The sequence below is a fragment of the Hemiscyllium ocellatum genome, chromosome 8 (genome assembly GCF_020745735.1).
Source record: "Hemiscyllium ocellatum isolate sHemOce1 chromosome 8, sHemOce1.pat.X.cur, whole genome shotgun sequence".
NCBI lineage: Eukaryota > Metazoa > Chordata > Chondrichthyes > Orectolobiformes > Hemiscylliidae > Hemiscyllium > Hemiscyllium ocellatum.
Genome location: NC_083408.1, coordinates 41913209 through 41935253, shown reverse-complemented (window position 1 = coordinate 41935253; position 22045 = coordinate 41913209). Strand labels below are relative to the sequence as shown.

Below are 22045 nucleotides of genomic sequence, written 5' to 3'. Positions count from 1 at the left end.
ATCCGTTTAAAGAATAAGAGAAAAAAAATGGGAACTTTCTTCCTGTTGGGTGAACTTCCTTCCGATGGACTTTAACTTCCATTTACTGTTCTGGAGTTCAAATATTAACACTATTTCCAAGGTTGTGATTCAATCAATACAGGTGTCTATGAAATGCTAGCATAAAGAAGAAATGAGGAACTTTTATTTAATATGTCAGAAAAATGGCAGCAGGGCTCCATCTGAAGTCCCAAGCTAAAATGGAGGGTTCCAGCTGGTCACTGTTTGGGTTGACTGGAAGGGAGAGGAGGCTGATAAAATGGCCTCTCGGCCTAGCGAGGAATCTTGAATCCTTTACCACACTGTCTCCTGGGTCATATCACAACTCCAAGTGAAGCTGCCAGAACTTTCAATTAGCAGAGTAGATGTCAATACTGATTCTGCCCACCACCACTGTGGTGCTGGAAGGTAAGAGATGACCAGTGGCAGTTCCAGGGTTCTATTACAAGTGCTGTATTACATATAATCAAGGCTGAGATGGATTTTTAATCAGCTGCACACAGTCAGAAAAGGGAAGTCACATCCAGGATGAGGCATAGCATGCGGAGGTATAATGTTGGGGAATTTGGAGGCAGTTTGGGAATTTGGTGCAACGGGGAAGAGGTGCTCTTTGCTTGCTTTTTTAAATTCATATTTGGTAAGATTTAATTTTAACGGGAAAACTTGAAGCCCAGGATTGAGGGCTCAACACAAAAGAAAGAGTGACATCACAGATAAGCTGTAAGTTCACTGGTTGGTAATAGCTGCTAATTTGACTATCTATTCTAGGTTGAAGACAAGTAGGAGAAATATTTACAGGTTACAAATTGAAAGACCAGTGTGAAATTTAAAAAAACAACAATTTAAAAACTAAACAAATAGAGATGCAGAGCAAGGCAATATAGTGTGTACGTGCATGATGTAGGAGCTGATGAAGGCCATTGTGGGCAGAGGTGAGCACAATGGCCATCAGTAAATAGAAGGTGCTGGGGAAGCTAGAAGTTGTGAAGGTGGATAAATCACTGGGACCCAATGGACTTCATCTCAGAATTTCTAAGGAGATAGCTGAGGATATTGTAGAGGCATTGGTAATAACCTTTCAGGAATCATTGGAGTCAGAGAGAGAGTCCCAGAGGTTTGGAAAATAACTAATGTTAACATACCTGTTTAAGAAATGAGGGAGGCAGAAGTCAGGAAACTATAGGCTAGATGGCTTGACCTCACTAGTTGGTAAGATTTTAGAGTTTGTTATTAAGGATGAGGTTGGTAAAATAAGACTGACTCAGCACAATTTTTTCGGCGGGGCGGGGGGGAACAGGTTGTCATGTCTGACAAATCTGCTGCAATTCTTTGCAGAGGTAATGAGCAAACTCGACAAAGGAGAACCAGTGGACATGATCTATTTGGACTTCCACAAAATCCTTGACAAGGTGCTGCACAAGAAGCCTGTAAATAAGATAAGAGCCCAGGGTGTTAGGGACAAGCTACTGGCAAGGTTAGAGAACCGGCTGATTGGCAGAAGGCAGAGAGTGGGGATTAATGGATCTATTTCAGAATGGCAGCTGGTGGAATTCTGCAGGGGTCAGTGTTGGGATCACAACTACCTGTATTCACATTACACATTAATGATCTGAATGTATTGTTGCTATGATGGCCTAAAAGTTGGTGGAGAGACATGTAGTGTTGAGGAAGTGGGGAGGCTGCAGAAGGACTTGGGTGGGCTAGGAGATTGGGCACAGAAGTGACAGATGGTATACAACATGGGAAAGTGTGAGATTATAAACTTTGGTAAGAAGAGTAGACATGTAGGCCATTTTCTAAATGGGGAAAGTGAGGACTGCAGATGCTGGAGATCAGAGTTGAAAAGTGTGGTGCTGGAAAAGCACAACCGGTCAGGCAGCATCTGAGGGTCCTCATGAAGGGCTTATGCCCGAAACGTCGATTCTCCTGCTCCTTGGATGCTGCCTGACCTGCTGTGCTTTTCCAGCACCACACTTTTCGACTATTTTCTAAATGGGAAAAAGCTTTGGAAATCTGAAGCACAAAGGGACTGAGGAGCCCTAGTTTCGGATTCTCTTACGGTGAACATGTAGATTCAATTGGTAGTTAGGAAGGCAAATGCAATGTTAGCATTCATTTGAGGAGGGCTAGAATACAAGAGCAGAGATGTACTGCTCAGGCTGCAAAAGGCTCTGGTCAGGCCGCATTTAGAATATTATGAGCAGTTTGGGTCCCGTATCTAAGAAAGGATCTGCTAGCATTGGAAGGGGTCCAGAGGAAGTTTACAGGAATGATCCTGGGGATGATAGGCTTGTCATAAGAGGAGTGGTTTGGGACTGTACTCGATGAAGTTTCGAATGTTGAGGGGGGATCTGGTTGAAATTTAAAGAACGATGAGAGGCTTAGATAAAGCGGACACTAACAAGGTGTTTCCGCTAGTAAGAAAGACTTGGACCTGAGGACTTTCTTCACTGGAGATTGGCTGATCTGTGGAACTTATTGCTGCAGAAAGCTGTGGAGGCCAAGTCATTGAGTATATTTTAAGACAGAGATAGATAGGGTCTTGATTAGGGAAAGGATCAAGAGGAATGGGGAGAAGGCAGGAGAATGGGATTGAGAAACATATCAGCCATGATTAAGCCTGTTCTGCTGTTCAGTGGGTCAAATGGCCTTATTCTGCTCCAGTACCTTATGGTCATAATCAGTAAGGGAATCAAGGAGTTTATGGAAAAGGCAGGAAAATGGAGGTGAAGATTATCTGGTTAGCCATGATCTCATTGAATGTTGGAACAGATTTAATGAGCTGAATAGCCTCCTATGGCATATGGTCTAATAGTGGCTGGATGTCCCAGGTGAGTGGGGCTGGACCTTTATAACCTAGGCCGCCCATCACTGTCTGCCATGAGCCTGCCTGAAACTGGGCTGATTTCATAGAAGAATGCTCCCTTTTTGCTCTAATAAAGCATAATGTTTGCCTACCTCCAAAATGTATGTGCCTTGAATACAATTACACTTTCAGAAACAGCATTTAAAACATCAATTTCATATATGGGTCATGAATTACATATTGTATCATTATTTTAATAAAAGGGGAATTTATTTTCCTAATTCTGGTTTTAGAATGGCTGTTCTCCAGAAAGGAATCCGAGACTACCTCAGACATAGCTACTCCACAAAGGCTGACTTCAGACTTTAATTTGAAGACAGACTCACATTATGACCATCAGATATATTAAAGTGCTTTCCAGCCAATGAAATACTTTGTGAAATGTAGTGGCTGTTATAACGTTGGAAACGCAGCAGCAAAAGTGAGCTCTGCAAACTCCTAATAATAGTAATGAGTGATTGACCAGTTCCTTTGATTTTTGATTTTTGATTTGTGATGTTGACTGATTGGATAGGTATTGGTCAAGCCGAGGAATATTGTTGAGGGCACTCAGGTTGTGAAATGAGTCTTTGTTGGGGAGATCCATGAATTGCTTATTCCATTGTGAGTGCTCGTTTCCTACCTGTCCTTGATAGGTTCCACACTGCTCTTAGCTTTCAGTGGACCCAAGCTAACAGCAGCCCGAGTCCTACGTGAGGTTGTAAAGGCTACAAAGGCTACATGACAGCTGATAACGAAAAGGGTTGCAGGCGTAAATGTGATGGCCTCCGAAATACCGTGATATGGTGAAGAAGCACTCTGGGTTCGTGTGCATAGCCTTTGGAAAGGCGAAAACATACCCGTGATCTCTGAAGCTGCTGTGACCACCCACAAAAAAGGACATAAGGCCAATTATGACTACAAAGGGATCTTCCTGCTATCTGTCAGGAGGAAGGTCATTGCAAAATTCTTCCTCGGTCGTACCTTCCCAGTGGCTAAGAGCTCTTCCTGGTGTGCACTCCTGTTCATCAGCACAGTAGATATGACCTTCAGAGCAACACAAAGTGCAGGGAGCAGCAGGAATGTTTTTGACCACACAATAGTGTTTGACTGTCAATCAGCAAGAATACTGGAGCATTCTCTTCAAATTTGCCTGCCCATAGAAATTCTTCACCATTCTCCGCCTATTGCATGAAAACATACAAGCTGTGATTATTACTATTGGATCCATCACAAACCTGTCATCTGTGTAGACTATCACGGCAACACTCTTCCCCTGTCTTCCTTACTGCAACAATTCACCCCATGGGAAATGCTCTTCGGAGGGTGAGTGTGAACTCGATGGGCTGAATGGCCTGCTTCCTCACTGTAGGGTTTCTATGATTTCCAGTCTTGGGCTAACTGGACAGACCAAACTGGACTGGAAACAAGTTGTACTCAGTCCTGATGGGCTGCCGAAGAGAAAAGAAAAATTTGACAGGATTCCAAGGGTAACATTCCTGCTTCTCCTTGAAATAGTGCCAAGCAATCATTTCAACCTATCTAAGCAGGCAAATGCTTAACTGTCTCAAACGCAGCATCTCCAATAGTGTAGCACTCCTTCAGCACTGTACTTGAGTGGCAATTTAGTTTCTTTATAGATGCTTTTGAAATTTATTGTCATGATCTGAGATCAGGCAAAATGGGCTTGAGCTTTCGGAACCGCTGTGCTATGTTATTTTTTATAGCTGCATCGCCGTCAAATTCTGACCTTGCAAAGGTGTTATCACCCACAGCTCCTTTTCCTTTGAGAAGGAGATGTCAGGGCTGGTTAGTTATCTCTGAGTTTCTTCAGTCAAATGTACGAGGCAGCCGAAGAAGTAATTAAAATTTAACAAGCATGTACGATCCTGCTTAAATGTGCTTCAGAGAATAGAGGAATACTCAATTAACAATCAGTCATTTACCATGTACTCAGCCCTGTAATAGTCAGCCCATGTACCATAATGAAGGGAAACTTACTGGCTGATGGAATACTGCAGCAACCGAGATGTGCAGGATCTATTGAGATGTGTACACACATTCTTATTTATAAATCATAATAATTGTCTTCTGAACCCTGCAGGGATTATGTGAGATTTTTCATTATTTTGTGCTTTGCCACTTTCAGTTTTTGTTTGCTCTGAGTCTCTTGTGTAGCGCTGCAGCAGCTAAATTCAGTGAGCATGATTTAGCACAGAAGTAAATTAAAAATGCTTTCGCAGGGCCATTCCAGAAAGGCTATTTGCTGAAAAATAACCTTTAGAATTTAACAAGATCCACATGCCAATTATTGGCTTTCTGCCACTTCAGTATATATTTAGACACAAAATGTTCTGCTGTCACAGATTTCTAGCTGACTACTTTTAATGTACCTTGTCTATTTTCATATGCTGCACCATTGTTATGTCTATGGGGGATGAAGTCTTTTACTCTCAGAGATGACAAGCCTGAAGGCGGTAGGGCGTTGAACTGAGCTTTGGGCAGAAAAGCGCACACTCACCTTCCTGCGAGATGAGCTCCTTGACTGACTAATGAGGGATCCCTTTTTATAATCTTATCCCTCAACACTGGGATTAACTGGGCTGCAGGTGGTCCTATTGCTGTTAAGTGTTCCCAATTGCTATTACTTAACTCGTGCAGATCGCCAGCTCAGTTTGGGGGAATGTGGGATGAGCCTGGATCAGAGACAATCACCGCCTAAGTAGGGGAGCTGACATCAGGTTGGGAATCCCCCCTGCCAATGCTTTTGAGATGCCCAGCCTATAAAACAAATTCCCCAGCCCTGTTGTAATATTCTGACTCCTCCCTAATCCTGGGACTTCAGCTTGATCTTCCACCAACAGTCATGGCCTCCTCCATAACGCTGCTGCTTTCAAGAGTTGCTGGTTTCAGATCATTGAGTCTGTCACCAGCTGTAAAGGTGGCAGGCATGATCCCCAACATCTCAATAGCAGTGTGTGATGTTGCATTTCCGCAGCGTTCAAACTGTACTGTGTTTGAAAGACATAATCTGAAACCATGGGCAAGCTACTTTGCGCCTTCAACAGGAAGTCACTGAATTGTTTTGGCAGAGAGTTATCCAGAATACAGGTGAACCAGTGCTCAGAACTTTGCTTTAACCAAGCTGGTGACCAGCTTAAATACCCCAGCTTCCCATCATAGGATTTTGCATCTCCCTTATCAGTCAGTGGAGACCAGAACTCTGAATTTCATTTTGACATCAAGTGGCTAGCTCATGTCTGTTAGATGTTAGTGACCCCCTTCACCTTTGTCACCCAAATCCTTGAAGCCCTTTGATCCTTCTTACTATAAGTAGGCCATTGAACCAATGGCTCTATTTCTGTTTTATTTTTTAAAGAATATGACAATGAGAACTTTTTCCATGGGCTTAACCAGTGGGCACCATGTTAATCTTACGGTGAAGCATTTCACTACTTGTTGTGGAAGTGTGCAAAGATGTGAAAATAACCATTGAGTGCTATGTATGGTACATGTATTCTGACCTAATGAAATGGAAAGTGCTTGTCATAGAGTCATAGAGATGTACAACATGGAAACAGACCTTTTGGTCCAACCCGTCCTTGCCGACCAGATATCCCAACTCAATCTAGTCCCATCTGCCAGCACCCGGCCCATATCCCTCCAAACCCTTCCTATTCCAATACCATCCAAATGCCTCTTAAATGTTGCAATTGTACCAGCCTCCATGACTTCCTCTGGCAGCTCATTCCATGCCTATTTATCCTATCCATGCCCCTCATAATTTGTAATCCTCTATAAGGTCACCCCTCAGCCTCCGACACTCGCAAGCAACAACAAGTACACTGTTATTGAAGTAAAGGACTATGGACGGTGTCCAGTACTACATTGTACATAGGGATACAGAGCACACAGTAGTTTGCTGCCTGAAGTAAGAAAATACAAAAGCAAGTTCAGAATGTGTTTTCATTTTAAGGCCATTTAATATTTAGACTTTTCTTTCACTAGAAAGTCGAGAAGTGTTCAAATACTTCTGAAATGGAGTATTACACTCCTGAAGAAATGAAATATTTGTGTAATCTCTCAGGTACTGTTGTATCAGACCATTTGTTTCATTACTGCCAGCCAAAAGCTGTTTTTTGTCAAGCCTGTTATATTCTTAAGATTGAATTAAGGATGGGTACTCTTTTTGTTTATATCATGTTTTCTCTCACTGGGTTGTTTGTGTCTTGACAGTAGTGCCCTGGAGTTTAACTGTCTGTAACTGTTTAAGTATCTACATTATGAATGTAGTAAAATGGCTAACTTTGTGGTTAAACTTGACGTCACCCTTTGCTAAATCAGCCTGTTTGACATTTATAGCAGAGGTAGAATTTAAACTCGAACCTTCTGACCCAGAGATAGGAACTGCACCACAAAAACATTAAAACCTGGAGTGAGAAGAGGTGCAGAAAACAGGATTCACATCTATGTAGGGTGGCTCTAATGAATAGCAATACTATTGTTTCAACCAGTCAAGCATACCACAGGCCCTGATGTTATTCTTTTACGTTGCATCTAATTAGTAGCAACGGGTAATGTGATACTTGGCAATATCTATTCCTTGAGAAATAATGCTTGAATCTATTCCTTGTAAATTAAGATTTTGTTTGTAGCACCAGAAAATACTGAAGTCAAGTTGGGAGTTTTCTTGACTGACCCATTTGTTAAGAAAATAGTACCTTTTCCAGTGACATTAAGAATGAGAAAACCCACTGGAAACATCATGTCATAATGCTTGTGTCCTTTGGCTTTTCCACAACTCAGTATTTCATACTCACTCAACATAGATACTGGCCACCAATTATGCATGACCAATTGAATGCAGGAGTTTTTTAATCTGACAATTGATTATTTACTGTTTAAGAAGTGTGTTTGATCCCTGTGCCATTCATTCAGGTTGAGTGTGATAATAGATGAGAGATAAGCAGTTCTACAGTAGCTCATTAATTTTATCTCCCAATGGTTATACACGTATGATTGTATCTTGTGTTAGTACAAGGCACTATCTGATATCAGGCAGACTGTTACATAATGCTTCACACATTAGCATAAGAGTTTTCAGTCGCCACAACTGATGATTGTCATTTGTTTCCATTCACTTTTGGAAGGATGTGATTCCTGTTATAATGGGGGTGAATTAAGATGCGACAATCTTGCTGAACCTGACAATAAATTCATCTCAAGTGTGTAGATTCTATTTTGTTTTAATAGTGGCCATCTCTCTTTCTGCCTCTACCTCCTTTATTCTCTCCAGTACAGAATTAACTGGATGTGCTTAAAAAATAGCCATGATCCAACCTGTTTTCATATACTCAGTCGTTCTACAATTTTCAGATAGACTGTTTTGAAAATAGTGGGTTGAATGAATCTCAGGATTACATACTCCTTTGTACCCTTCCGTGCAACCTTCTGTTTAGAGGTAATAAATAGTGTTCGGAGTAAAATTTAAAATGTTTTAAAGAAAAGAAAAACTTTCCTTCATGACATCAAGATGTCCTAAAGCGCTTTCCAGCTAATGAATGACTTATGAAATGTAATCTCTATTGTAATGCAGGAAACACAATTAGTGCGCAAGGTGCCACAAACAGCAGTGAAGTAAAGGCTTTTGTGGCATCACTCAAGGAATGAGCATTGGCCATTATACTGTGGAGAATTCACATCTTTTTATAATAGAGCCATGTGACCTTCAGTACCCATCTCTGAGGGAAGATGAGACCTTATTTTAAGGGTTCTTCTGAAAGCTGGCTTTGTTGACAGTGCAGCATCCAGTTGGTACTGCATTGGAGTGTCACCTTCGAGTTTACACTCCAGTCCTTGCAATGGGAAGTGAACCTGGAACCTTCTAATTTCAGACAGCTAGCACTCGGCCACAGCTAATATTATTATGATCGTTTTCAGACAGAGAAGCAGTAAAATGGGTCTGACATAAAATTATCAAATAAGTAAATAATTATAAAAGGCACAGTTCAAATATATTTAAGTGCATTCTGCATTTTAGCTTGATTAGTGGAAAGATGCATCAGCTTTTTATGTACTATTACACTTACGTACATTTTGTTGATATATTAACAACTAAGACAGATCGAATGCCTTAAATTCATTGATCAGGTACATACCTATTGCTACTTCAATAACTAATACATTCTTAAAAATCACACAACACCAGGTTATAGTCCAACAGGTTTAATTGGAACTAGCTTTCGGAGCAACGCTCCTTCATCAGGTGAACACCTCAACATCCTGTCTCTCACCGTAAATGATTAAATGGTATTCATAATGTGTTCCCTAACCTAGCATCCGTGTCATTAGAAAATACTGGCTCTCAAATGGTGTATCTCAAATTTTACCATGATAATAGAAAAGCTTGCAGTAGTATGACTATATAGTCAGTTATTCCATAATGTGATAGTTGCATTCTTGTGCAACCCTGTATTATAGAAAAATCGCACTTTAGGAACAGCACTTAGTGTTGGCAATGTAATCGCATTGCAGCCAATACACCTTTCGAATATTCATGCTTTAGAAACGGTGTTCCCAATCTGTCAATCGCGTCACTGCGAATTTGCATTGATTGTTATAGCAGAATGACTTTAGTTCTTTCACAACCGCAGGATGTTGGAAAGGGGCTATGTAGTACTCTTGACATGGAGCCACTAGTGTCATGTGAGCCTGGCCAAAGTGGTTTGCTTGTTTTTTTTTGAAGTATCCGCGAATCATTATTTCTGTCCTAAATATAAAGTATCTCCAATAATTGGTAATTATATCAGTTAGAAAACTGGCGAGGGGTGTCAGTAGCATAAAATTAAAAGAAGTCAGTGGATGTTCTTTGAGAATATTTCTAAACTTAGATAAATATACCACTGGTTGATAGTCGCCAGTTTCTATCTCAATCATGGAGTATTTATTGTGAAGTTTGACTCAGCCACACATGTTAAAAGCTATTGATCGGTCTATTGCTTTGTAGATACAAATGATTTTGTATTATGTGATATAAACTGAATTATTTATGTTTAGAAACACTTTCTGGCATATATGTTGTTCAATAGTAAATATGTAGTAAAAATGACTGGGATATTGGACTTTCATATACAGTATTATTTGACTATTTGAAGTTTCTTTTTGATTAGAGTTTACTAGATTTTATATATAAATATTGTTATAATCTCTGTTGAAACCTTTATCTTAAATAAAATGAATTTTCTAGTAACCAATGCAAGTAAAGTGAAGAAAAGGGTAGCTCAATGTTTGTGAGAAGATTTGTAGCTCGGCTGCTCATTGTTGTGGTTCTGTTCGCCGACTTGGGAATTTGTGTTGCAGACGTTTTGTCCCCTGTCTAGGTGACATCCTCAGTGCTTGGGAGCCTCCTGTGAAGCACTTCTGTGATCTTTCCTCTAGCATTTGTAGTGGTTTGAATCTGTCACTTTGAACTGACAGCCTGACTACTGTGACCACTAGGACTCATAACAGCACACAAATCAACAGCCACTCTCAGACAACAACTCACCAGAACAAAGGACCCGATACCCAGCATGAGCAAAACCAATGTAGTGTACAAAATCCCATGCAAGGACTGCACAAAACACTAGATAGGACAAACAGGAAGACAGCTAATGATCCGCATCCATGAACACCAACTAGCCACGAAACGACATGACCAGCTATCCTTAGTAGCCACACACACGCAGATGACAAGCAACATGAATTCGACTGGGACAACACTACTATTATAGGACAAGCCAAACAGAGAACAGCCAGGGAATTCCTAGAGGCATGACACTCATCCACAGATTCAATCAATAAGCACACTGATCTGAACCCAATATACCGGCCACTGCAACGGACAGCTGGAACTGACTACTGGAAGCGACAGATTCAAACCACTACAAATGGCGGAGGAAAGATCACAGAAGTGCTTCACAGGAGGCTCCCAAGCACTGAGGATGTCACCTAGACAGGGGATGAAATGTCTGCAACACACATTCCCAGCTCGGCGAACAGAACCACAACAGTGTAGCTCAATGGTTATCACAGTGCCTCACAGGAAAATGGCTTCAATTTGACTCTCAGGTGGAGCCTGTGTGGAATTTGCACATTCTCCCTGTTGTTCTGAAGATGTGGGTGTACTGTACCTTTAGGAGAGTTAAAAGCTAGCAGTGACAGCACCACATGGTCTCAATAAGATACAGTGTAACATCTGGTCTAGCTACTGGGGTAGCTAGGGTAGATGATTGCCTGGAGACAAAAACAGATTAAAATTAATTTAATTAATTTAACTTATACCCCCCAAAAAAACAAACTCCAATCAAGTTTGAATTTAATATTTTAAAAATCTTAAAAGCCAATGACATAATCCAATGCTTTGGGAGTTTAAGACCAGGGAAAATTAATCAATTGGGAGGAGAACTGCCAAGCCAGCATGAAAAATAGCTCTCTTAAAGGTACCTTTATCAATCAGTAACCTGTGAAGCAGAATCCCTAAGAAAAAAGAAAGAAGACTGGAATACAGGGAAGAATCAAAGATGAGAAGTTTTGTAAATCTTAATCGGGCGGTTTTATTGTAGAAGGGGAAGGTAAAAGATGGTTAGAGGAAGGAGTTGTAAATAGTTGTTAATCATTCTCTGTTATACTTTAAGAAATAAAGTTGTTAAGTTTTCCTTTAAGTAGTTCTTGGCCTCTCGAATTTTCACAACTGCATGGGATAAATCTTTTTTGTGTTGCCAGTTTAAATTAAGCAGGAAAGTTTACTCCATGTCGTTACACTTTGTGTGGGTTTCCCCTGGTTTCCGCCCAGTGATGTGCAGGTTAGGTGGATTGGCCATGCTAAACTGCTCATTGTGTCCAGAGTTGTGCAGGCTAGGTGTGTCAGCCATGGGAAATTCAGAGTGACAGGGTAGAGGGGTGGGTCTGGGTTGGATGCACTTCAGGGTGTTGGTATGGACTCAATGGGCTGGGGGGCCTGCTTCCAAACTGTAGGAATTCTATGATTGACAAGATTTTCCATTTTAAGTCTTTTTACTATAGCAAATGCACTAAAAGCAATTCAGGCTTTAGATGTTTCAGGTGTGATAGAAAGGGAGGTAGAAGTCGGGGGGGGGGGGTTGCATTACTGATAAAGGAGTATCTCACAGCTGTACTGAGTGAGGATACATCAGAGGACTCATGCAGCGAGGCAATGTCAGTAGAACTCAGGAATAGGAAAGGCGAAATCACAATACAGGCCAGCCAGCAGGTGCTGGAGGAGAGAATATCCAGACAGATTTTGGAAAGATGTAAAAATAGCAGGGATGTTGTGGTGGTTGATTTTAACTTCCCTGTTTGACTGGGACTCACTCTGGGGACTTGGATGGGGCGGAATGTGTAAGGACGATTCAGGAGGGATTCTTGCCGCAATATTGAAACAGTCCAACCAGGGAAGTGGTTATTACTGGACCTGGTTTTGGTAAATGAGCCCGGCTAGATGACTGAAGTTTCAGCGGAGGAGCAGTCTGGGAGTAGCGACTATGTTTTAAGATACTCATGGATAGGGATAACAGCAGTCTTTGGGTGAATGTATTAAATTGGAGGAAAGCGAACTACAACCATATTAGGCAGCGACTGGAGAATCTTGATGGGAGGCGGTTGTTTGAGGGTAAATCAACACCTGATATCTGGGGGTATTTCAAACGGCAGTTGTGAAGATTTCGAGAGTGGCATCTACCTTTGAGAATGAAGGATAGGTATGGCAAGTTAGGTGAGCCTGAGATTCCCAGGAATGTTGTGACCTTAGTCAGAAAGAAAAAGGAAGCATACAAAAGGTCTAGGAGGATGGGAAGCCGAAACCTGTGAAGTATATAAGGAAAGTAGGAAAGAACTTAAACAAGGAATTAGAAGGGTTAAAAGAGGTCATGAAAAGTCATTAGCAAACAGGATTAAGGAGAATCCTAAGGCTTTTTATACATATTTAAAAACAAGAGGGTAATCAGAGAAAGAGTTGGTCCACTGAAGAACAAAGAAGGGAATCTGTGTGGAGCTAGAAAAGTTAGGTGAAGTCCCAAATGAATACTTTGTGGTGGTATTCACCAACGACAAGGAATTGGTGGAGGATGATCTCAGGGAAGGAAGAAGTGTTGTGTGTCTTAGAAAGTATTAAGGTAGATATGTCCCCAGTTCCTAGTGGGATCTATCCCAGAATATTAAGGGTGGCAAGAGAACAAATTGCTGGAGCATTTTGTATCCTCTTTGGCCGCAGGTGAAGTCCCAGGGGACTGAAGAATAGCCAATGTTGTCCCACTGTTTAAGAAGGATAGTAGGGACCATCCTGGAAGTTACAGGCCTGTGAGTATCACATCAGTGGTAGGGAAATTATTGGAAAAGATTCTCAGGGACAAGACCTATGTGCATTCAGAGGCAAATGGACTTATTAGTGATAGACAACATGGTTTTGTGGGCGGTTGGTCGGGGGTGGGGGTGGGGAGGGGATTGTGCCTCACTAACTGGTTTGAATTTTTTCAGGTGGTGACAAAGCTGATTGAAGGATAAGTGGTTGATGTTGTCCACATGGACAACAAATCACATGGCATCAGGAATAAGCTGGCAAGCTAGATATAGAACTAGCTTAGCCATAGGAGGCAGAGGGTAGTGGTGGAAGGATGCTTTTCAGAATGGAGGGCTGAGAGTGTTCCACAGGGATCAATGCTAGGATCTCTGCTGTTTGTAATCTACCTGCATGATTTCGAGGAAAACGTAGCTGGTCTAATTAGTAACTTTGCCAACGACACAAAGATTGGTGGAGCTGCTGACAGTGAGGAAGATTGTCAGGGAATACAGTAGGATTTGATCAGTTGGAGGCAGGGGCAGAAAAATGGCAGATGAAGTTTAATGCAGACAAATGTGAGGTGATATATTTAGCAAGTCAAGTACAACTGGAAATTTTACAGTGTATGACAGAATGCTTAGGCGTATTGCTATGCAGAGAGATCTGGGTGTACAGGTCTACAGATCACAAAAGGTGGCAGCGCAGCTAGATAAGGTAGTAAAAAAGGCTTATGTTATGCTTGCCTTCATTGGAAGCAGCATTGAGTATAATTATAGACAAGATATGCTGCAGCTTTGAGAACTTTAGTTTGGCTACACTTGGAATATTGCACGCAGTTCTGATCACCACGCTACCAGAAGGATGTGGATGCTTTGGAGAGAGTACAGAAAAGGTTTACCAGAATGGTGGATTTTAACTATGCAGAAAGGCTGTGTAGACTGGTTTCATTTTCACTGGAGTGCAGGAGTGTGAGGAGCAACTTGTTAGAAGTTTATAAGACTGTGAATGGCATGAATAGAGTGGAAGGTATGAGTCTTTTTTCCCAGGGTGGTGGGTCGTCACTAGGGGACACAGATCAAAGTACGAGGGGAGAAGTTTAAAAGAGATGTGAGAGGCACGTTTTTCACATAAATGATGATGAGTGCCTGGAACACGCTGTCAAAGGAGGTGGTGGAAGCAGACACAATAGCAGCATCCAAGAAGCACCTGGACAATACATGAATAGAAAGGGAATAGAGGGATATGGATCCTCTCAGTGAAGACAGTTTCAGTATGGAAGGCCTAAAAGTGTAAGCACAGGCTTGGAGGGCCAAAGGGCCTGTTCTTGTACTGTTTTGTTCTCCTTATTCTCAAGCGAACAGTGCTTACAGTTAAGAAATACATCCAAATAGAATAAAGGTACATTTGCAATAGCTAACTGTTTTACAGTTCATTTCACACTGTACTGCATTTCAGGCAGATTTATAAAATATATAACATCACAAGGAAGCTTTGTGTTGTGTAGTTGTGATGTCCCTACCTCTGTTTCAGAGGGATGGATTGAAGTCTCATCTTCTCTCGAGATGTGCACATATTGATTAAAAATATCTATAGTGTCTTGTCTCACAATGGCAGTATCTCTATTTCTGGGCCTGAAAATCCAGATTTCAACAGTTCAAGTCCTGCCTGCCTGAAGTAAGCTGTAGGTGCTGGCTGATTAAAAATAATTACAATGTTATATGGATAAATTCATGTATTTGTTATAAAGGCTAAACTTTATGTTCTTCTCAGTTTCACAAGAGAATGTCTTCTCTCTGCCTTGCCAAGTTGCAACTTCCAATTTTTTGACATTCAGTCCACTAGTCAAAGACTCTTGTATTTGACTTGGGTCAATAAGTCACATCTCAGTGATTTCCTTGTTCTTTGTATATCCAAATGTCCTGACTGTTCTAAACCCACCCTTCGAACAAAAGAAACCCTGATTCTTACTAACATCCTATTTCCACTCAACAGGATCTTCTTTATGTCTCTCTTTTAGTTTATATCTCCTAGAAGCTGTTGTCCCTCCACTGTGTCAAGGCATGAAAACTGTCACTTGTATTTCCAATAGGTTTTGGTTTGGGTTTCTTTCCCACAGCAGCCAAGAGCACATGGATCTGTCTCGAGGCAGAGACTTAATATAACTACCTTCTGCCCCATCTAGAGCTTTGTGTTGCACGTTAAGTTAAAAGAGACAATTTAAGACACAGCCATCTTGTAAAGTTCCATATATATAACAAAATCAGTAATGATATCATTGGTTTCCCAACCATGCACCAATTTGACGAAGAGGATTAACAGACAACTAGCTCTTTGACGTCATCTAGTGCCTTATTGAACATCTGAAAATAGTATTTTGCCCTTCCACATTGGGAAGCATTCATTCTTTAAGTGGTATGGCTGTAATCTTACCAGTCATCTCTCCCTCTCTCTCTCTCTCTAAAGAAAGAGCAGCCTATAGACCTCTAGGACTATGGCAAAATTCATTTCATTTCATTTTGATCACGAATGCAGTGCGTGCAAAATCATTGACACAAATTAGCAGCAGCATTCTGTAATTTAAAAGAATGGCTTTATTGTACAGCCAGCGACTCCAAGTTCAATCCATCAGTAAAATGTGTTTTATAACTTGCACTCCATGCATCATCCTCATTGTAAAATCACCACTCCTCTTTAGATGTTACCCACACACTCCATCCCCAAAGTTAAGTTGCAGTTAGCAATAATTATGGTCAGTCTTACTAATTTGCTCCCATTTAGTTTCCTTCAACCATTCAGGGATGCAACCGAATGAGAATTTAAGCAGGATTTGAAATATTTCCAGACAGGGTCAACATGAGCGTGATTTGAATTTGAAGCACTTGTCACTGCTGTTACTGCTAAGCAGCACAAGCCTGGACACCCATTGACGGTTTTAGGTATAAATGTGTTCAAGACAGATATTGATTGATTGCTTGATTCATTGCTTCACAGATGAACGTGAAGTGGTGCAGAAGAAGACCTTTACAAAATGGGTGAATTCCCACTTGGCACGTGTAACCTGCCGCATTACAGATCTGTACACTGACCTCCGAGATGGCCGTATGTTGATTAAACTGCTGGAAATTCTCTCAGGAGAGCACTTGGTATGTTGCACAATCTCTTGGAATTCATGGTTTGTAGTTTTCGCTGTCTTGTGCATTGATGGTTGAATTCAACATCAGAATAATTAAGGTCAGAATATTCAGTGAGCATTTATGACCATTTCACTGCTTTCCTAATCTTTCTGAAAAATGAAAGCTTTTTGGCCAGCATTTGATGAAGAGTTTTCACATACTGTGTGTGTAGAAACTCCTTTACTCAGAGAATTGTTAGGATTTGAAAAGCACTGTCTGGGAGTGTGGTGGAGGCAGATTCCCGACAAAGTTTCAGAAGACAGCTGAATATATATTTGAAAGTAAAAGAGAAAATGCTGGAAAAATCTCAGCAGGTCTGGCAGCATCTGTAAGGAGAGAAAAGAGCTGATGTTTTGAGTCGAACCGATCCTTTGTCAAGCTCGCTTCCAGCATTTTCTCTTTTGGTTTCAGATTCCAGCATCTGCAGTAATTCGCTTTTATATATTTGAAAGTGTTGAGTTTAGAGGATTACACAGATAGGGTTGGTGAATGGGACTAGCTGGGTCGCTCTTTTGGGAGCTGGTACAGATATGATGGGTCGATTGTCCTCTTTCAGTACTGTAGAATTTTATTCTATTCTACTTACTGCTACATTGATATAATGCTGCATTTGTGGCTAACGCCACTGTGAGGTGGAGCACTGTAACTGCATACACAAAATCAGTGTTCCTTTTAAATTCGTGTCCAGCAGCAACTTACTATATAGTTATTGTATTATAGATGTTGAAAACATCATCAAGACCAAAGAAGTGCAAGTAGATCTGGGAGAAACCCTTGGGAGTAGTCTTCAAAGTATTGACTGTTTTGAATTTTGCACAGATCATTTTCACTTTGTTTTGATAGACCATGTGGACTTTACAGAATTTGCCTCACTCTGATCTCCATTCAGAGCTTGTCCATTATGCCCTGCTATCAGACTGACCCCAGGACAAGCACATCAAACAACCCCACCGCCCTGTGGCTGACCACTTTAACACCCTCTCCCACTCCGCCAAGGGCATGCAAGTCCGGGGCCTCCTCCATTGCCAAATCCAAGCCACCTGACACCTGGAGGAAGAACTCATCTTTTGCCATGGCACCCTCCAACCACACGGCATCACTGTCGATTTTGCCAGTTTCTTCATCTCCCCTCCCCTCGCCTTATCCCAGATCCTACCCTCCAATTTGGCATCGCCCTCTTGAACTGTCCTACTTGTCCATCTTTCTTCCCAACTATCCGCTCCACCCTCCCCTCCGACCTATCACCATCATCCTCCCACCTTCATTTACCTATTGCTTTCCAATCCTCACCACCCCAGCCCCACCTCTCTCCCATTTATCTCTCTGCTCCCTTGCCCCCCATCCAATTTCCTGATGAAGGGTTTATGCCTGAAATGTCGACTCTCCTGCTTCTTGGCTGCTGCCTGACCTGCTGTGCATTTCCAGCACCACACTTTTTGGCTCGACTTCATAGTCCATCAGCTTCTGTTTAACAGCCAATCTGTTAAATTTTTTTTTGAGGGCACAATCATAATTCACATTTTTCTTTCTCTTAATGCCAATCAGTGTCCTCTAATGGAAACACTTGGCTTGGATACTTGAGGGAGACTGTGAGTGTGCAGAGGTGCAACATTATAAATTTGGCAAGGATAGCCATGCCAAGTTCCTGCTGAGGTTTAATTACATTTTTGTTGCACTTTCCCAAAGCAGCTGGCCAAACTGACAGCCTGACCGGCTAACATGTGGTAAAGCAAGCCTTGGGAGGGGTGGGGGGGGGGGGGGGGGGGGGGGGTGGTGAGCAGGATTATAGAATTGGAGAAAAGGGAGCTGACCACTTTCAGTGCATTACAGTTGTGAATGTTGTGTTAATTGTACTGCTAAGGTTAAGGATGAATGGTTGGAGGGGATGAAATGGTTCAGTAACTTGGGTACATAGTCCCCTCACTGCTGGGATCTAGTTAGGTAGGAGGCAGAGATAAATAAAGCTGCATTCTATGAATAAGCTTAGTGTCAAGAAAAGGATTTATGTCTGGTGTTATACTTCACCATCTGGCTTAAATCTAATTAACAGCAATCAATGGGGAAAGCCAAAGGCCTCTTCGATTGTGGGGGAAGCAATCCTGTTTCCTCCCAACCAACAAGAAATACTGTAAGATGTACATAACTTTCTGATTTGTCCCCCCACCCCACCTCCCAGCTCCCTTTCAAGACTAGGCTTCCTCAGGCTTGGAAACCCAACCAGCAACTGTCAAACTCAGCTCTGGCTCCTTGTAGCAGTCTGACTGAAAAATGTTTGTGACTTTTCTGTACGAAGATCCCTGCATGCCTGAAACCCACCGTAATTAAAATTCTCACAAGCGTACAGATCGTTCTGCTATAACGTGCATTTCGTTAATACAAATTTGCGAGAACACGATTGACGAATTGGTTACAATGCGATTCCGGCCCCATTAGTTTAAATGGTGCTGCTATCACGCAATGGGTTTGTATATGAAAGGAATTACCACATTATAGCAGGGTAGGCAGTGGCTTGGGAAGTGATAATCAGTTTTTAAACATTTTTCTCGACTTGGCCCTTTTCCCTCCATTGCAGCAAGGTGAGGGAGGTTAATATTGAGGCCGTTTTATTCATCTGGGGTATCTTGTATCAACCTTAAATATCCCCGTTTGGATACAGTTTTTGTGAATTATTCCTCCACTCCCACAGTTCACCTACAATCCCAACTTTCCAAGAACATCCAGTATGAATTTTTAAGTCTTCCCATACCAGTGATTGTTTGCAAAATGAGTTTGCCACTATAGTGCTCAATTGTTGTCAATTGTGTGCTATTTAATGGACTTGCATCAAGATTAGGATTGAGAGGATTTGAGCATGATTCATTAAGGAGGGAAAGTGAAAGCCTACTTTCTAGAGGTGAAAGAAACAGCATGCGTTATATATGTATTAATTGCTTATGTTTTATTAACTGCCATTGCTTGCGTTGCATTCTATGGTTATTTTATTGTGCATTTTCCTTTTTAACTAAAGCCATTATGTTATTACTTTTGTAATTAGCCAAAGCCAACCAAAGGTCGGATGCGCATACATTGTTTGGAAAATGTGGACAAGGCTCTTCAGTTTCTGAAAGAACAGAAAGTGCACCTGGAAAACATGGGGTCACATGACATTGTTGATGGGAGCCACAGGCTTACACTTGGTCTCATCTGGACCATCATCCTTCGTTTCCAGGTTAGTAACAATACAGAAGATACACATAGGTGTAGAGTCAAGGTGTTAATAAGTGACCTGTAAACGGCAGTGTAATACATCACGTGATGTTGGGGAAGCTTGGAAAACAGCCTGGGCTTCACACCAAGTCTAAGTGAAGTAGTGAATAGAATGTGAAGAAACATTTAGTTTGAAAAAGACTCAAGCAATTTCTCTTGAATAACGTAGTGCACCCAGCCTGGGCCAACATTACAGCAGCAGAATAGGTATCTGCATTTGCACGTAAGGGTTCCCAATTCTCCAGCATTTGCTGGGAGATGCTGCCAGTATTGCTGATTTATTTTCTGGGTTCTGGTTATTTGCAACTTGATTAAAAGCTTGCTATAAGTCCAGGTACAGAGCAAGTCCAAGTGAGGTTCCCAGTTCAGAGTAATCACCTTGGAATGCAAGGACAGAAATGGCATCTTTTAAACTGGCAATAACTAGGAGCCTGTGCAGGATATTTGGTAATCCTGTCAGGGTGGATAACAACAGAATGTAGAATTACCACTAGTTATAGTAAGATATCAGCACTTTCTTTTTCTTATGAGACCCATTATACTGTACACTACCAGCAAGTTATAATGTCTACAAAAGGAATTTGAAAGCTGCCAGTGTTAGTACTGGGTTATGAGGGCAGTTGAGAGGAGTTACACATTAGTTGCCAAACCAATCAAAGTTCCTCCCATCTTTGGCTCCTGCTTTATAGATTGTTCCTTCATCTGTGTCTTTCATTCATCCTGTTCTCTGTTTCCCTCTCGTCCTGCCTGGTGCTCCCCCTTTCTCTCATTTATTCCCAGTTTTCAACACTTAAGTCATTAACTCTTCAGACAACTTCAGCTGCAGCTTGTAGAGCAGCAGAAATTGTCTTGTTTATTCAGATTTCCTGAACTTGAAGCGTGGATTCGTGTTTAGCTTGTCCTTTTCTGTTGTTACCGGGGCTTTTAAAAGATTTACTTCAAATGCCTACTTGGCCTACTAAAGTGAATCCACCAATCTGTTCTTTCAGATCCAGGATATCACCGTGGAGACACACGACAACCGTGAAACACGATCAGCAAAGGACGCCCTCCTACTTTGGTGCCAGATGAAAACAGCAGGGTCAGTTAGTCTCATCATTCCGTTCTCTTTTTTGCCTAACCCTTTAACCAGTCAGTGTAAGCAACTGTTTGAAAACACATGCTCTGTTTTTATTTTGTTTGTCAGAACTGTAAAGCAGTTACTTTGAAAGTAAAAGTATTTTTGTTTAAGCATTCTTTTTTTTCGAATTCCCTAGGTATCCCAATGTCAACATAAGAAACTTCACGTCAAGTTGGAAGGATGGAATGGCATTTAATGCCCTCATCCACAAACACAGGTAAAGTGAGGCAGAGGCCAAACCAGCAGGGTGGGGGAATCTGAGTGCAGTGGAGCACGCTAGGCACCAGCTTTAGAAACCGCTGCATGAAAATATTAGCAGAACTCGAGGCAGGCCAGTCACAGGGAAGCAGAAGAAGTGGGAGGGGCCACAGCAGTGGTATTGATCACAATTGGCAGTATTTAATAAAAGTGTTAGAGTTCTCAGCAGCTTACTGGAGAGCTAGGAAAAGACCCACATTGCTCTATTGAGGGAAGGCCTGCTGAATTAACAGGAAAAGGATTATAAACATGGAGGGTTTGCTCACTAGTGGTTGTAGTTGGTCATTTAGAGACTGGAGCTCTATTGCCTGGCATTGCCATTCAGTGACTTAAAGCAGGCACTAGCTCCCCTTCCCAATACTGGTCTCTTGATCAGTCATTGAGTGCTTCTGAACAAAGGACCCTTCCTGGAAGCCTGCAAGCATCCTGCCCTGACAGGGTTTGCTTGTCATGCTACTAGCCTGGCAAGCCATTTGCTTGGTGATGGGTGAAGACTAGAAACATAGAACATAGAAAAATACAGCGCAGTACAGGCCCTTCGGCCCTCGATGTTGCGCCGACCAAAGCCTACCTAACCTACACTAGCCCAATAACCTCCATATGCTTATCCAATGCCCGCTTGAATGACCATAAAGAGGGAGAGTCCACCACTGATACTGGCAGGGCATTCCATGAACTCACAACTCGCTGAGTAAAGAATCTACCCCTAACATCTGTCCTATACCAACCTCCCCTTAATTTAAAGCAGTGTCCCCTAGTAACAGCTGACTCCATACACGGAAAAAGGTTCTCACTGTCAACCCTATCTAAACACCCAATCATCTTGTACACCTCTATCAAATCTCCCCTAAACCTTCTTTTCTCCAATGAGAACAGCCCCAATTGCCTCAGCCTTTCCTCATACGATCTTCCTACCATGCCAGGCAACATCCTGGTAAACCTCCTCTGCACCCGTTCCAGTGCCTCCACATCCTTCCTATAGTATGGCGACCAAAACTGCACACAATACTCCAGATGAGGCCGCACCA

At 41.8% G+C, this 22045-nt stretch overlaps 1 protein-coding gene across 5 annotated transcripts in view; it reads left to right on the top strand.

Moving 5' to 3' along the window:
• The window catches only part of LOC132818130 (spectrin beta chain, non-erythrocytic 1-like), a 269507-nt gene that overhangs the window by 120725 nt on the left and 126737 nt on the right, over nucleotides 1-22045 (top strand). For all 5 annotated transcript variants that reach the window (XM_060828851.1, XM_060828852.1, XM_060828848.1 and 2 more), the window contains 4 exons: nucleotides 16212-16363; nucleotides 19428-19601; nucleotides 20629-20720; nucleotides 20896-20976. In XM_060828851.1, the coding sequence (XP_060684834.1) occupies nucleotides 16212-16363; nucleotides 19428-19601; nucleotides 20629-20720; nucleotides 20896-20976 (499 nt within the window). The remainder of the gene's footprint in view (nucleotides 1-16211; nucleotides 16364-19427; nucleotides 19602-20628; nucleotides 20721-20895; nucleotides 20977-22045) is intronic.